Raw genomic sequence first — 16,376 nt, 5'->3', positions numbered from 1 at the left:
CCTCCCTCCCCCCCCCCTCCCCTCCCTCCCATCCTCTCCCCCCCTCCCACCCACCCCTCCCTCCCCCCCTCCCCTCCCCTCCCATCTCTCCCCCCCCTCCCCTCCCCTCCCATCTCTCCCCCCCCCCCCCCCTCCCATCTCTCCCCCCCCTCCCCTCCCCTCCCTCTCTCCCCCCCCCCTCCCCTCCCCCCCCTCCCCTCCCCTCCCTCCCTCTCTCCCCCCTCCCCTCCCCTCCCATCCCATCTCTCCCCCCCCCTCCCCTCCCCTCCCATCTCTCCCCCCCCTCCCCTCCCCTCCCCTCCCATCTCTCCCCCCCTCCCCTCCATCTCTCCCCCCCTCCCCTCCCCCTCCCTCCCCTCCCCTCCCATCTCTCCCCTCCCCCTCCCCTCCCCTCCCATCTCTTCCCCCCCCTCCCCTCCCCTCCTCCCCTCCCCTCCCATCTCTCCCCCCCTCCCCTCCCTCCCCTCCCCTCCCCTCCCATCTCTCCCCCCCCTCCCCTCCCCCTCCCTCCCCTCCCCCCCCTCCCCTCCCCCCCTCCCCTCCCCTCCCCCCCCTCCCCTCCCCCCCCTCCCCTCCCCCCCCCCCCTCCCCTCCCCTCCCCCCCTCCCCTCCCCCCCTCCCCCCCCCTCCTCTCCTCCCCCCCCTCTCTCCCCCCCTCCCCTCCCCATCTCTCCCCCCCCTCCCATCTCTCCCCCCCCCCTCCCATCTCTCCCCCCCCCCCTCCCATCTCTCCCCCCCCCCCTCCCCTCCCATCTCTTCCCCCCCCCTCCCCTCCCTCCCATCTCCCCCCCCCTCCCCTCCCCTCCCATCTCCCCCCCCTCCCCTCCCCTCCCATCTCCCCCCCCCTCCCCTCCCTCCCATCTCCCCCCCCCTCCCCTCCCCTCCCATCTCCCCCCCCCCCTCCCCTCCCCTCCCATCTCCCCCCCCCTCCCCTCCCCTCCCATCTCCCCCCCCTCCCCTCCCATCTCCCCCCCCTCCCCTCCCATCTCTCCCCCCTCCCCTCCCATCTCTCCCCCCTTCTTTCCCTCCCCTCCTCCACACCCGACTCCTCTCCCCCACCGCCCTCCGACTCCCCCCACCGCACTCCGACACTCCCCTCACCCTCCGACTCCCACCCCCCCACCCCCCGATCTCCAACTGCCCTCCCCCACCCCCCCCACCCTCCAACTCTCCCCCACCCTAAAACTCACCCCCACAATCTCCAACTGCCCCCACACCCACGATCATCGACCCCCTGCCTCACGATCTCCAACTGTCCTCTCCCCGCCTCCCCTCCCGATCTCCAACTCTTCCCCCCACCCCCCCACATCTCCAACACTGCCTTCCCCCCCCCGCACAATGCAACTTGGAGCAACAAACCAATGCAACATTAAATCACCCCGTTCCTTGTCCTCCCCCCAATATCCCATCATCCAATTCAACATAACATGTGAAATAGGAGCAGGACTTGGCCCTACGGCCCCTCAAGCCTACTCCGCCATTCAATAAGATCGTGGCTGAACATCGAACTCAACTGCACTTTTGCCCTCGTGGGTGGCCCAGTGGACCCAACTTCAAAAGCTGCAGAGCTCGCAGCGGCCGACCCTGTAACTGAACCCCCCGCCCCCACTATGACAGGCACTCTGCCCCGCCCCCACTATGACCAACTTCCGCCCCGCTTGAAAAAAAACGACAAGAGCTGAATTTCGCAAGATGGGCCACCGCCTCATTGTGACAGCCAAAACACAACAAACACGGTAGGTGCGACCCGTTTCTTTTCTCTCTACTGACCTCATGTCATCCTTTATCAGGGCTTACCTCCACCCTCTCCTTTACCATTCTGACTGTCTTTTCGAAACGTCAAGTACCCTGGAACATTTAGTTCCCAACCTTGGTCACCTTGCATCCACATATCTGTAATGTCTATTAGATCAAACCCATTGATCGATTTGTGCCACTAGTTCACATAACTTATTGCAAATGCTCCGTGCATTCAGACAAAGAGCCGTAATTTTTTTTTAACCATTGTTCCCTGCTTTGACCTTATTCTCTGCTGCAGTGCGACCATTAAACTCTCTGTCCCTTCCTGTCACACTCTGCTTATTTTTGCTCTGTTGCATTGACCTTTCTCTTTAGATCTCTACAATATTGTCCCCCCGCCAGCCCAATCAACAAGTACAATGTACATTTTAATGCCTTCCTGCAGTTATTTTCCTATGCCTGGTTTACAGAGGAAGCTGCAATTGGTTGATAACATGAACCCACAGATTTCAGCAACACACCAAGACAGACTTACGCAGCTTTATTTCACACAGCCTGAGGTCCTCGGGGGGGTGCAGACGTCTCTTCTTGCGCCAGTAGCGTGCGGGGTAAGTGTATAGCTGCCCTGGGGACAATCCTACAACAAACGGCACACATGGATTACAACCCCATATTTATGTGGCACTTCACCAAAAGCACATTCATTACAAGGTGACTCTTTTAAGTGAAGGCATTTTGTTCAGAGATTTGCTCAGAGTTACAGAAGATGCGCGTAACCCAGAGGAGTGGTGTGGATTTGCAAAGACATTTCCCCGGAACACGGTGAGGGGGTGCGTTCAGGTATGTTGGATCCCCGACCCCAGGGAGGGGTGTGAAGTACATATGGGTGGGGCAATGTGATGGGAGGGGGAGGGGGCAGGAAGCCTGGCTGCTCTGCCTGGCCCACAAGGATTGCTCCCCAAGCCTGTCCTCGGCTCGCTGCTGCTGCTGCTGGGAATACCGAGGCCCAGGACACCCAGCCAGCCACAGTTAAACCAACACAGCAGGTTAAAGCCCAGGCTTCCAGCCGCACTAACATGTTTAAAATGCTAACCTGCTGGGAGCGAGTGGCTACCTGGCCATTGTTCCACGTCATTAAAACCCACAAGTTGGCTCCTTGGGGCAGACTGCTTGACACACTTGGAATTTTTGCCCATTTATCACCCCCCCCCCCCCCCCCATCTGCACCCACGGTAAAAATCCTCTCAACAAAAGGATAGTATGCAGGTACAGCAAGTTATTAGGAAGGCCAATGGAATCTTGGCCTTTATTGCAAAGGGGATGGAGTATAAAAGCAGGGAAGTCTTGCTACAGTTATACAGGGTATTGGTGAGGCCTCACCTGGAATACTGCTTGCAGTTTTGGTCTCCGTATTTAAGGAGGGATATACTTGCTTTGGAGGCAGTTCAGGGAAGGTTCACTCGGTTGATTCCAGGGATGAGGGGGTTGACTTATGAAGATAGGTTGACCTCATTGGAATTCAGAAGAATGAGAGGTGATCTTATCGAAATGTATAAGATTATGAGGGGGCTCGACAAGGTGGATGCAGAGAGGATGTTTCCACTGAGAGGGGACATAATCTTAGAATAAGCGGCCGACCATTTAAAACAGATGAGGCGAAATTTCCTCTGAGGGTTGTAAATCTGTAGAATTCGCTGCCTCAGAGAGCTGTGGAAGCTGGGATATTGAATAAATTTAAGACAGAGATAGAGAGTTTCTTAACTGATAAGGGGATAAGGGGTTATGGGGAGCGGGCAGGGAAGTGGAGCTGAGTCCATGATCGGATCAGCCATGATCTTATTAAATGGCGGAGCAGGCTCGAGGGGCCGTACGGCCTACTCCTGTTCCTATTTCTTATGTTCTTATTTCCTGATTTGAGTGGTGCCTCTGCAAAAGCAGAGGGTGGGTGGGGAGATAAAAGGGTGGAGAGAAGACCCAACTGGTTGGGCCAGATACCATCTCTGACAGAAGAGGGACTAGTTTCCATCGCCTAGATGGGTTGGAGAGGAATTTCTCAGATCATTTTTGCCTCTAATAGGCTTGGATTTTTCATCTGTTTTTTTGCCTCTCCCGGGAGAGGACATGGTTTTTGGGTGGGGTGCAAAGTGTGTCATCATTATAGGCAGTCCCTCGAAATCGAGGAAGTCTTGCTTCCACTCTTTACAGTCACCTGAGAACTCATGTTCAGTCCAATACAGGAATTATAGTCTCTGTCACAGGTGGGACAGACAGTGGTTGAAGGAAAGGGTAGGTGAGGAGTCTGGTTTGCCGCACGCTCCTTCCGCTGCCTGCACTTGATTTCTGCATGCTCTCGGCGATGGGACTCGAGGTGCTCAGCACCCTCCCGGATGCTCTTCCTCCACTTAGAGCGGTCTTTGGCCAGGGACTACCAGGTGTCAGTGGAGATGTTGCACTTTATCAGGGAGGCCTTGAGGGTGTCTTTGAAATGTTTCCTCTGCTCACCTGGGGCTCGCTTGCCGTGTAGGAGTTCCGAGTAGAGCGTTTGCTTTGGGAGTCTCGTGTGGTACATGCGGACAATGTGGCCCGCCCGGCAGAGCTGGTCGAGTGTGGTCAGTGCTTCGATGCTGGGGATGTTGGCCTGATCGAGAACACTGACGTTGGTGTATCAATCCCCCACAAGGGATTTGCAGGATCTGGCGGAGACATTGTTGGTGGTATTTCTCCAGCGATTTGAGGTGTCTGCTGTATATGGTCCACGTCTCTGAGCCATAGTTGGAATCAATTATTAAAGATGAAATAGCGCATTTGGAAAGCAGTGACAGGATCGGTCAAAGTCAGCATGGATTTATGAAAGGGAAATCATGCTTGACAAATCTTCTGGAATTTTTGGAGGATGTAACTAGTAGAGTGGACAAGGGAGAACCAGTGATGTGGTGTATTTCAACTTTCAAAAGACCTTTGACAAGGTCCCACATAAGACATTAGTGTGCAAAATCAAAGCACATTGTATTGGGGGTAATGTACTGGCGTGGATAGAGAATTGGTTGGCAGACAGGAAGCAGAGAGTTGGGATAAACGGGTCCTTTTCGGAATGGGAGGCAGTGACTAGTGGAGTGCCACAAGGCTGTGCTGGCGCACTGGAGGCGGTGTTGAACCTCGTCGTCGATGTCTGCCCTTGCTGATAATAGGCTCCCGAGATATGGAAAGTGGTCCACATTGTCCAGGGCTGTGCCGTGGATCTTGATGACCGGGGGCAGTGCTGTGTGACAGGGTCAGGCTGGTGGAGGACCTTTGTCTTAAGGATGTTTAGTGTAAGGCCTATGCTTTCGTACGCCTCGGTGAAAATGTTGACTATGACTTGTTCAGTCTCTGAGCGCAGACGCAAACATCGTCCACGTACTGTAGCTTGACGACAGAGGATGGGACGGTCTAGGATCTGGCCTGGAGTTGACAAAGGTTGAATAGCTTCCGACTTGTTCTATAATTTAGTTCCACTCCAGCGGGGAGCTTGTTGAAAGGAGCATTGCAGTGAGGAAGATCGAGAAGAGGGTTGGTGCGATGACACAGCCTTGCTTGACTCCAGTCCGGATGTGGATTGGGTCTGTGGTGGATCCGTTGGTCAGTATCACAGCCTGCATGTCATCATGGAGCAGGCGGAGGATGGCGACTTTTGGGGGCAGCCAAAATGGAGGAGGATGCTCCATAGTCCCTCGCGGTTAACAGTGTCAAAGGCCTTTGTAAGGTCAAAGGCGGCCATGTTTAAGGGTTGGTGCTGTTCCCTGCATCACGTCCATTGTGCCCCATAGTGGACAGAATCCACACAGTGACTCTGGGAGGAGCTCCTCAGCCACAGGGAGAAGATGGTTGAGGAGGATTCTAGCAATGACTTTCCCAGTGGCTGACAATAGGGAGATTCCCTTTCAAGTTGCCGCATTCGGACTGGTCCCCTTTTCTAAAAAAGATGGTCATGATTACGGCATCCCAGATCTCCCGGTGCAAAGTGTGTATATTACGATACACAGGTATGACGATTATATGGGACAGGCAGGATGGACTAGAGGGTCTTTAAGTTTCCCATCATTGTTCATATTTATGTTCTACCAAAGCAAAAGGGATCACTTCAACTCAAGTCTATCCCAGCAGTGGTTTCAAAGTGGCAGTAGCAGGAGTGTGGGAGAAGTGGGCGATTGAGGACACACCAACGCTTGCATTGGCAAGCCTTGTCTGCCAAAATGTAAAACCCACAATAATGGGGAACTATTTCTATTTCAATTGTGTGTGTGTCCATTCCAGCATTACTAACTGAAGTGCCGCCTTGCAACTGAACACAAGACACACCTGGCCCTCTGTGCCTCTTCTCCATCCAGATGTAGCAGTTATTTTGGGCCACGCCGGTCTGAGAGTCGAGGAACGGCAGGCGGACGCTGCGCTCCGCACACAGGCGCGTGTTGTAATTACGGCAATGTTCAATAGCTTCCTTGTATAACTGCTCTCTCAGTCTGCACAAACACAGGGAGCAATTCATCATTAGAGAAACGTTCACATGCACAAACACACAAAAGTGGAAGGAGGAATATTTTTGTATGAAACAGCATTAAGGCTGTTTCAGGTAACTGGCACGTTGGAGGGGAAGGGGGTAGCATTCAATATTACTCAACAAAGTACCCTGAACAAGAAGCTCGTCCTACTGTGAAAGCACTCAAATTATAGAACGTATCTTCCACAAAGGTGAAATGTGTGAACTCCAATTCTAATGCAAAGCAATTGAAGTAGTAGTGCTGCTGCAGATGTGGACACACTGACTGCACAGATAGAGTCTCAGTTTCTGTTCCACAGTCACTTGGGTCCGTTTGCTTCGATTGGTACTAGTTGGTCACCGGGACAGAAAGCTATGGGTTCAAGCCCCAGCCCAGTGCTCCAGTGCAGAATCGAGGCCAACACTGCAGTGTATAGAGTGGGAATGCAATGTTCGGTGTGCCCATTCTTTAGAGGAGCTGTTAAACGCAGATTGCATGTGGTGACTGAGGTGCAATGCAAGACCCCATGGCACTATTCAAGAACGAGAAACAGGGCCTGCTTCTGGTCTGCTGATTTTACAACCCTCAATTGGCACAACCAAAATAAAAAGGATTAAAACTGGTCATTAATGATGGGTTTGAGAGATTGTAGTCCAGGCACAGTGACGGCGATTTCCATCAATCAATATATTGCTCAGTTAAATAGATATTTGGGACATGACGAGGAATACATATTCCCCCTCCAGTTTGTAAAGTAATGAAATGACCTGTTATTATACATTATCATCCCCAGCAACAGTGTAGCCCGACAGCAAGTCAAGGAAAGGGAAGAGGTGCACACTGGTCTCTGTCACAGTTATAACCTCACCTTCAATCGTACAGTTTAAACACCCAGCAGTATTATTTCAGGTCACTGCAGCACTAGAATACCACACTGCAGGGCAACAGCTGAGGAAGCACCCATCAGTGGACTGCCCCTCACCAACTATGTTAATGGAGAGAATGCTCATACACAAAGAGCGAGCAGGCTGGTGGGGGCAGTCACCACATGTAACTGCTTGATCACAAAGCCCAGCCCACATCTGGGACTCTCGCCCAATCCCAGAGCAAACGTGTCAATGATGGGCCAACAAATGAGATCACAGCTGGCCCCTGCACCCTCTCCAAGGCCTTCACATTCTGCCTAAAGTGCGGTGCCCAGAATGGGACACAATTCTCCAGCGGGGCCCAACCAGTGTCTATAAAGGTTCAGCATGAACTGTCCTTGCCTTTGCACTCTGCCTTTATTAATAACGCCAAGGGCCCTGTATGCTTTCTTCAAATGGTCCTGTGATTTGTGTACATATACCCGAAGATCTCTGTTCCTGCACCCCCTTTAAAATGGTACCATTTTGTTAAATGGCCTCTCCTCATTTTTCCTACAAAATGTACCACTTCACAGTTAAATTGTATCTGCCATGTGTCCGCTCATTTCACCGATTTGTGTCCTGAGTCTGTTACTATCCTTCTCACTATTTACTGCATTTCCAAACTTTGAAATTGTGCCCTGTATACCCAAGTCCCAATCATTAATATACATCAAAAAGAGAGAGCGAGACCGACCGAGAGAGCGCGAGAGAGACCGAGAGTTGGGGAGACCAGGGGTTGGGGGGGGGGGGGCAGTGCCTGAGGATGGGACCAGGGGGCAGGGCAAACAGACCTGTGAGGGGGAAATAAAACCAAAGTGTGATGTCACAAGAAAGCAGGTAAGTGATTGGTTGGTGAGTATATCTCTCGTTTTCTAAAACTATTGCATTGGTTTAAATTAAGAGCAGTGATTATAGATTAAAAACTGTACATAGATAATGGAGTGCTTTTTCACAACTTGAAAACCTAATAAGTTAAATAAAATACATTAGAGATGGCAGGGCAGGCGATGTGTTGTAGCTGCAGCACGTGGGAGCTGGTGGACATCAGTGTGATCCACGGCGACCACATCTGCAGTAAGTGTCTGCAGCTCAAGGATTCGGCTCCGTGTTGATGGGCTGGAGTCCGAGCTGCAGACACTGCGACACATCAGGGAGGGGGAAGAGTTACACAAAGCTGGTCACACCAATTAGAGTAATTAATTCAAATTTGATCCGTGGTCAGGGACAGGAAGATGCGACTATGAGTGAGGAAGGTGTGGGGACCCAGGAGGTAGTGATGGAGGAGCCTCAGCCCTTGCTCTTGTCCAACAGGTTCGAGGCTCTGACTCCCTGTGTGGACGAGAGCAGAGACTGCAGGGAGGATGAGCAAACTGACCACAGCACCATGGTACAGGGGGCCATTCAAGTGGGGGGAGTAAATAGAAATGTAGTAGTGGTAGGGGACAGTATAGTTAGGGGGATAGATACTGTTCTCTGCAGCGTGAGTCCCAAAGGCGCTGTTGCCTGCCCAGTGCCAGGGTTAAGGACATCTCCTCTGGGCTCGAGAGGAACTTGGAGTGAACATAAGAACATACATAAGAACATAAGAATTAGGAACAGGAGTAGGCCATCTAGCCCCTCGAGCCTGCTATGCCATTCAACAAGATCATGGCTGATCTGGCCGTGGACTCAGCTCCACTTACCCACCCGCTCCCCGTAACCCTTAATTCCCTTATTGGTTAAAAATCTATCTATCTGTGATTCGAATACATTCAATGAGCTAGCCTCAACTGCTTCCTTTGGCAGAGAATTCCAGAGATTCACAACCCTCTGGGAGAAGAAATTCCTTCTCAACTCTGTTTTAAATTAGCTCCCCCGTATTTTGAGGCTGTGCCCCCTAGTTCTAGTCTCCCCGACCAGTGGAAACAACCTCTCTGCCTCTATCTTGTCTATCCCTTTCATTATTTTAAATGTTTCTAGAAAATCACCCCTCATCCTTCTGAACTCCAACGAGTAAAGACCCAGTCTACTCAATCTATCATCATAAGGTAACCCCCTCATCTCCGGAATCAGCCTAGTGAATCGTCTCTGTACCCCTTCCAAAGCCAGTATATCCTTCTTTAAGTAAGATGACCAAAACTGCATGCAGTATTCCAGGTGCGGCCTCACCAATACCCTGTACAGTTGCAGCAGAACCTCCCTGCTTTTGTACTCCATCCCTCTCACAATGAAGGCCAACATTCCATTCACCTTCCTGATTACCTGCTGCACCCGCAAACTAACTTTTTGGGATTCATGCACAAGGACCCCCAGGTCTCTCTGCACCGCAGCATGTTGTAATTTCTCCCCATTCAAATAATATTCCCTTTTACTGTTTTTTTTTCCCCAAGGTGGAACCAGCGACACAGATAGAAGAAAGAGGTGCTGCTGAGGGAGTATGAGCAGCTAGGGGCCAAATTGAAAAGCAGAACCACAAAGGTAATAATCTCTGGATTATTAACTGAGCCATGAGCAAATAGGCATAGAGTAAATAAGATCAGAGAGTTGAATGCATGGCTCAAAGATTGCTGTCGGAGGAAGGGGTTTCGATTCATGGGGCACTGGCACCAGTACTGGGGAAAGAGGTAGCTGTTCCATCGGGACGGGCTTCACTTGAGCCGGACTGGGGCCAGTGTCCTGGCGAATCGAATAACTAGGGCTGTAGAGAGGGCTTTAAACTAAATAGAGGAAGAGGGTTCAGGTGAGGGTAAATTTAGAAAGTTAAAGAGATAGGACAAGGCAATAATGCAGGGTAGCGATAGGATTAATGATAACCAGACTGACAGGAAGAACAGAGCATACAAACACAAGGATGCATCAGCAGAGAGAGTCAGAGAAGGGAAAAATGGTAAAAAGACAAAATGAAAGGCTCTTTTATCTGAATGCACGTGGCATTCGTAACAAGATAAATGAATTGACGGCACAAATAGAAATAAATTGGTTCGATCCAACAGCCATTACAGAGACATGGTTGCAAGGTGACCAAGGCTGGGAACTAAATGTTCCAGGGTACTTGACGTTTTGAAAAGAGAGTCAGAATGGTAAAGGAGGGGGTGGGGGTAAGCCCCGATAATAAAAGGATGACATAAGGACAGTAGAGAGAAAGGATCTCGGCTCAGAGGATCAGGAAGTAGGATCAGTATGGGTGGAGATAAGGAATAACAAGGGGTAGAAAACACTGGTAGGAGTAGTATATAAGCCCCCTAACAGTAGCTATACCATTGGACATAATAGTAATTAAGAAATAGGAACAGGAGTAGGCCATCTGGCCCCTCGAGCCTGCTCTGCCATTTAACAAGATCATGGCTGATCTGATCATGGACTCAGCTCCACTTCCCTGCCCACTCCCCATAACCCTTTATTCGCTTATCGCTAAAAAAAAAATCTCCGCCTTAAATATATTCAACGACACAGCCTCCACAGCACACTGGGGCACAGAATTCCACAGATTTACAACCCTCTGAGAAGAAATTCCTCCTCATCTCAGTTTTAAATGGGCGGTCCCTTATTCTGAGACTATGCCTCCTGATTCGAGTTCCCCGGAGTAGAAATACCCTCTGCATCCACCTTGTCAAGTCCCCTCATAATCTTATGTTTCGATAAGATCACCTCTCATCCATCTGAACTCCAATGATTACAGGCCCAACCTATAAGTCAACTTCCTCATCTCCAGAATCAACCCAGTGAACCTTCTCTGAACAGCCTCCAATGCAAGTATATCCCTCCTTAAATACGGAGACCAAAACTGTACGCAGTACTCCAGGTGTGGCCTCACCAATACCCTGCACAGTTGTAGCAGGACTTCTCTGCTTTTATACTCTATCCCCCTTGCAATAAAGGGCAACATTCCATTGGCCTTCCTGATTACTTGCTGTACCTGCATACTAACTTTTTGTGTTTCATGCACAAGGACCCCCAGGTCTCCATTTTTCTCCATTTAAATTATAATTTGCTTTTCTATTTTATCTGCCAAAGTGGATAACGTCACATTTTCCCACATTGTACTCCATCTGCCAAATTTTTGCTCACTCACTTAGCCTGTCTTTATCACTTTGCAGATTTTTAATGTCGCCTCACAATTTGCTTTCTTACCCATCTTTGGATCATCAGCAAACTTGGCTACATTACACTTGGTCCCTTCATCCAAATCATTAATATAGATTGTATACAGTTGAGAATCCAGCACCGATTCCTGCGGCACCCCACTAGTTACTGTTTGCCAACCGGAAAATAAACCATTTATCCCGACTCGGTCTTCTGTTAGTTAGCCAATCCTCTGTCCATGCTGGTATATTACCCCCAACCCCGTGAACTTTTATCTTGTGCAGTAACTTTTTATGAGGCACCTTATCGAATGCCTTCTGGAAATCCAAATACACCACATCCACTGGTTCCCCCCCTTATCCATCCAGCTTGTTACATCCTCAAAGAACTCCAGCAAATTTGTCAAACATGATTTCCCTTTCATAAAACCATGCTGACTCTGCTTGATTGAATTATGCTTTTCCAAATGTCCTGCTACTGCTTCCTTAATAATGGACTCCAGCATTTTCCCAACAACAGATGTTAGGGCTAACTGGTCTATAGGGCCCAAGTTTCCACATGATTTGCGCCTGATTTTTAGGAGCAACTGGTGGAGAATGGACTATCTTAGAAATTGCAATTCTCCACATTTTTTTTTTCTGCAGTTCTAGTCAGGTAGAACAGTTCTACTTTGGAACAGAATTTTTTCTTCAAAAGGGGGCGTGTCCGGCCACTGATTTCAAAGTTTCCACAGTGAAAACGTACTCCAAACTAAGTTAGAATGGAGCAAGTGAAGATTTTTGTAGAACTGAAAAAACCTGTTCTACACATTAAAAAATCAGGCACAGGTTACAAATTAGGCGTCCAGAACGAGGTGGTGGGGGGGAGGGAAGTCATTAAATTCTACAATAAATCCTTATTTATACTTCTACAAATATTATACAAATAAATCCAACCTGAATAAACATTTATAAGCAAAGAAAAGATTAAATAAACCATCTTCCTACCTGTGTGAAAGTGCTTCAGGCACGGAGAATGCTGCAGTCAGCCTGAGGCACCCGTTCTTCCCGCGGGGGGGGGGGGGGGGGGGAGGAGGCGCCCGTTTTTTCCCGCGGGGGGGGGGGGGGAGGCGCCCGTTCTTTCCCGCGGGGGGGGGGGGGGAGGAGACAGTGAGAAGGCTGCAAGTGCTGATGGTGATGTGCTTTTATTAAAAAAATGTTCAAAAATTAAACAGCTACAAAGAACTACAAAAATGGCCGAGTGCCAATGTTTTTTTCACACTGCGCGTGCGCGAACACTCAAACGCGCACGCACAGCGTTGCCGGCAGGAAAAAAAACTAATTTAAATAGTACCCGCCCCCTCCCACTTACAAAATCGGCGCGAGTGTAGGCTCCGCCCCCGTGGGCGCCGCGCCAGGCAGACAAGGAGCTGCAGAACGCTCCAGAATCGCGAGTTTTTTTTTAGGCGCCGTTTTAGGCACGAAAAACGGGCACCCAGCTCGGAGGGGCGCCCGTTTTTTATCGTGTGGAAACTTGGGTCCATAGTATCCAGCTTTTTGTCTGTCTCCTGTTTTAAATACGGGTGTTACATTTGCAGTTTTCCAATCCGCTGGGACCGCCCCAGAATCCAGGGAATTTGGTCGATTACAACCAATACATCTACTATCACTGCAGCCACTTCTCTTAGGACCCTAGGATGTAAGGCATCAGGTTCAGGAGACTTGTCCGCCCTTAGTCTCATTATTTTACCTAATACTACTTCTTTAGATATAGTGATTGCTTTTAGCTCCCCCCCCTCCCTATAGCCCCTTGATTATCCACTATTGGGATGTTTTTAGTGTCTTCTATCATGAAGACCGATACAAAATATTTGTTCAAAGTCTCTGCCATTTCCCTGTTCCCCATTATTAATTCCCAGTCTCATCCTCTAGGGGACCAACATTTACTTTAGCAACTCTTCCTTTTATGTACCTGTAGAAACGCTATCTGTTTTTATATTTCATGCGAGTTTACTTTCATAATCTATCTTTCCTCTAGGGAAATATTAGGAGCTTGTAACAAAGGTAATGCAATAATCATGGGGGTCTTTAATCTTCATATATAGACTGGACAAATCAAATAGGCAATGGTAGTCTGTAGGACGAGTTCATGGAATGCATTCGGGACAGTTTCCTAGAACAATACGTCATGGAAACGAACCAGGGAACAGGCTATTTTCGACCTTGTATTGTGTGTTTAGACAGGGTTAATTAGCATTCTCATAGTAAAGGATCCTCTGGGGCAAGGTGATCACAATACGATAGAATTTCACTTTACGTTTGAGATTGACTTGCCGAAGTCCGAAACTAGTCTTGGGGCCCAAATTTCCCCAGCCGCCTAGAGCGGCCTAGTTAGGGGTGGCACGCCAACTTTATGAGCCAAAAAAAGCGGCAAAAAAACTTACCTTCGACTTTGGCCGCTCCATCGACGTGGCGCTGCAGAGCCTGGGGGAGGCGGAGCTTCGGCCGCACTTGCTATGCACGGCCGGCATGGGGGCGGGGCTTGGGCCCAGCATTTTGTGGAGTGCCGGCAGGGGACACATGTCCGTTTCAGCGTGCGCGCATGCGCAATGTCCATTTCAGCGTGCGCACATGTGCAGTGGCTGTTTCAGCGTGCGCGCATGTGCAGTGGGCGGTTCGCCATGCGCAGTGGAGCAGGAAGCTTGGCAATCGGCCAATTAAAGGGAGCATGTCCTCAGTATCATTGGTAAAGGTATGGTTTGAATATTGATTTGTGTGGGGTTGAGGGAGTGGAAAGGATTGCTGGATAGATGGAAGAAAGGTGAGAAGTGTGATGGCGCAAGAACCAAGAATTTCTTCCATGAGGAAGTGGAGAAACTAGTGACGGTCATTGAGGAGAAATGGCTGGAGCTGGATATCAGCAAGAGTGGTCCGTCAAAAGTTTCACCCAAGGAAATCAGAAAAAGATGGAACCTAGTTGCAGAAGAATTCTCCGCTGGGGTCAACACCGCAAGATCTGGAAGCCAGTGCAAGAAGAAATGGCAGGACATTGGTCAAGTAGTGAATGTAAGTAATATCTTCATCTTTAAATTGAATTGCAATGGAAAATGTGACCATCTGTATGTGTCCCACCCATCAGAAGCGCACCATGTCTGAAAATTAATATTTTCATCTTTGCAGAAGAAATTGTCCCACAAGAAGAGGGAGAGAATTAGAACAGGAGAAGGGCTGCCAAATCTGCACCAACTATCACCCCTGGAACAGAGGGTTGCTGCCTTGCTGAGTCGCACCAGCAGAAAAAGAATCGGCTCTGCACAAGCTGGACCCACACACGAGGGTGAGGGCGAGTCAGTAAAATGCATAGTCGTCCTTCAAATCAGCCTGCTGACTTGCCTGCTACACGTCAGACTATTCATGCCACCCATCCTGCCCCCTCCTGTGCTGCTAACCATTTGACTGTTCTGTTATATTTTGCAGAAGATGACAACACTCCTCAACATCCTGAAGATCCACCATAAGATCCAGATGCATGCGCTCCAGACCAAGGCGGGTGGGGAAAGAGGGGTCCATGGAAATGTGTGCATGGGTGAATGACGACCACGATATGGATCAGGCCATAGTACAGGGCATCACACTGCCAGAAACCTCCCTGAGCTCCTCGGCAACATTCCATGGGTCCACACCTTCTGAGATCACGGGTCCTAGTGACGGTCATGAAATGCATCTTGGGACACCCAGTCCCCCACGGTCCCAGCCTGCGCCTCGCATTGGAGGGGTGCCACTAGGCAGATCCACGGCGAGGGGAAGGAGAAGCCAACCAGTCTCTCCTGAGATGCAGCCCTCAGCAGAGGTTAATCAGGTTGTGTCATTGGGTGAGGAGAGCAATGCCCTCACAAGATCACTCGTGGCGGCCGTCAGTGGGGTGCGTGATAAGTTCGCAACACTGTTGGGTAAAATCTCAGCACTGAGGCGGGAAGTGAGGGTGGGCATTTCAGAGGGTGTGCAAACGATGACAGATGCCCATGAGGAAGCTGGCTTCTGCAATAAGGGCACAAAGGCCAGATGTTCAAATGCCACTCCCACTTCAATCCACGCACCAGCCACCGGTCAGACCAAGCCGGGCCCCCAGCACCCCACCACTATCACCGGCCCTATGAGGAAGTGCACTATCCCTGAGATGTGGGTGAGGATTGGGTGCAGTCTTTCTTTGCTGTTGTTGTTGTTGAAGTGCACTGTAAAATTAGGACCACGCAACATTTAGGGCCAACTGTAAAACGGTAAAAATCCCTCACACCTACAGTCATGCGTGCCTGCCACCCCAAGCCCTGGCAGGAGGGCTAGCCGGTGTATTCTTTAGTTGGCAATGTAGGACTACTCTATTTTCAGTAGAAACATAAAAAATAGGTGCAGGAGTAGGCCATTCGGCCCTTCGAGCCTGCACCACCATTCAATATGATCATGGCTGATCATTCACCTCAGTACCCCTTTTCTGCTTTCTCTCCATACACTTTGATCCCTTTAGCAGTAAGGGCCATATCTAACACCCTCTTGAATATATCCAATGAACTGGCATCAACAACTCTGCGGTAGGGAATTCCACAGGTTAACAACTCTCTGAAGAAGTTTCTCCTCATCTCAGTCCTAAATGGCTTACCCCTTTATCCTTAGACTGTGTCCCCTGGTTCTGGACTTCCCCAACATCAGGAACTTTCTTCCTGCATCTAACCTGTCCAGTCCCGTCAGAATCTTATATGTTTCTATGAGTTCCCCTCTCATCCTTCTAAACTCCAGTGAATACAGGCCCAGTCGATCCAGTCTCTCCTCATATGTCAGTCCTGCCATCCCGGGAATCAGGCTGGTGAACCTTCGCTGCACTCCCTGAATAGCAAGAATGTCCTTCCTAAGATTAGGAGACCAAAACTGAACACAATATTCCAAGTGAGGTCTCACCAAGACCCTGTACACTGCAGTAAGACCTCCCTGCTCCTATACTCAAATCCCCTAGCTATGAAGACCAACATACCATTTGCCTTCTTAACAGCCTGCTGTACCTGCATGCCAACTTTCAATGACTGATGAACCATGACACCTAGGTCTCGTTGCACCTCCTCTTTTTCTAATCTGCCGCCATTCAGATAATATTCTGCCTTCATGTTTTTGCCACCAAAGTG

The 16,376-nt window shown here is 50.0% G+C and overlaps 1 protein-coding gene across 1 annotated transcript in view; it reads right to left on the bottom strand.

Moving 5' to 3' along the window:
* The window catches only part of LOC139250506 (zinc finger protein DPF3-like), a 214,377-nt gene that overhangs the window by 88,648 nt on the left and 109,353 nt on the right, over positions 1–16,376 (bottom strand). The window contains exons 4-5 of the mRNA XM_070872883.1: positions 6,079–6,239; positions 2,276–2,377 (exon numbers count right to left, since the gene is read on the bottom strand). Coding sequence (XP_070728984.1) covers positions 2,276–2,377; positions 6,079–6,239 — 263 coding nt within the window. The remainder of the gene's footprint in view (positions 1–2,275; positions 2,378–6,078; positions 6,240–16,376) is intronic.

Source organism: Pristiophorus japonicus, unplaced genomic scaffold (genome assembly GCF_044704955.1).
Source record: "Pristiophorus japonicus isolate sPriJap1 unplaced genomic scaffold, sPriJap1.hap1 HAP1_SCAFFOLD_383, whole genome shotgun sequence".
Classification (NCBI taxonomy): Eukaryota; Metazoa; Chordata; class Chondrichthyes; family Pristiophoridae; genus Pristiophorus; species Pristiophorus japonicus.
The sequence above is the reverse complement of the archived record's forward strand: the minus strand, read 5'-3'. Positions and strand labels throughout refer to the sequence as shown.